Source organism: Perca fluviatilis, chromosome 5, assembly GCF_010015445.1.
Source record: "Perca fluviatilis chromosome 5, GENO_Pfluv_1.0, whole genome shotgun sequence".
Classification (NCBI taxonomy): Eukaryota; Metazoa; Chordata; class Actinopteri; order Perciformes; family Percidae; genus Perca; species Perca fluviatilis.
Window position 1 is genome coordinate 38328841 of NC_053116.1, and position 975 is coordinate 38329815.

Consider the following 975-nt stretch of genomic DNA (forward strand, 5'->3'; position numbering starts at 1 on the left):
CACACAACACAACACAATGTTAACACACACAGCTTCTCCAGCTGACGCACACAGACACACAACACAATGTTAACACACACAGCTTCTCCAGCTGACGCACACACACACACACAACACAATGTTAACACACACACAGCTTCTCAGCTGGCCGCACGACACCGCAACACAACACAATGTTAACACACACAGCTTCTCCAGCTGACACACACACAGCACACAACACAACACAATGTGTAACACAACGCTACTCAGCAGCTGACGCCCCCGACACACAACACAATGTTAACACACACAGCTTCTCCAGCTGACGCACACAGACACACACAACACAACACAATGTTAACACACACAGCTTCTCCAGCTGACGCACACAGACACACACAACACAACACAATGTTAACACACAGCTTCTCCAGCTGACGCACACAACACAACACAATGTTAACACACACACAGCTTCTCCAGCTAACACACACAGACACACACAACACAACACACAACACAACACAATGTTAACACACACACACACACACACACACACACACACACACACACACACCCACACACACACACACACACACACAAGTTAAAAAGTGACCCAAAGGCTCACCGCGTCCCGCCTGGAGAAGTGCTCCATGCTGGTCAGGTTCTTGGTCACCGTGGAGACGAGACGCTCGTTGGCCAGACCTACGAAGTCGGGATCAGAGCGCTTCTCCATCACCTCGTCCAGCTCTGTGTGAGAAACACACCACACCACACATCACACACACACACACATCACACACACACACATCCACCAACACAACTACAAACTTCTTCTTCTTACTCCATGTAAATAATCAGGACTTTTAGTGTGTATAGAGCCAGCATATCTCCACCAGACTCCATGTAAATAATCAGGACTTTTAGGTGTATAGAGCCAGCATATCTCCACCAGACTCCATGTAAATAATCAGGACTTTTAGCGTGTATAGA

The 975-nt window shown here is 47.8% G+C and overlaps 1 protein-coding gene across 1 annotated transcript in view; it reads right to left on the reverse strand.

Annotated features, from left to right (window-relative positions):
• Positions 1-425: 425 nt before the first annotated feature.
• The window catches only part of LOC120559058 (HEAT repeat-containing protein 1-like), a 7641-nt gene continuing 7091 nt past the window's right edge, over positions 426-975 (reverse strand). Inside the window, exons 8-9 of the mRNA XM_039800480.1 lie at positions 611-732; positions 426-465 (exon numbers count right to left, since the gene is read on the reverse strand). Of these exons, the coding sequence (XP_039656414.1) occupies positions 442-465; positions 611-732 (146 nt within the window). The 3' untranslated portion in view covers positions 426-441. The remainder of the gene's footprint in view (positions 466-610; positions 733-975) is intronic.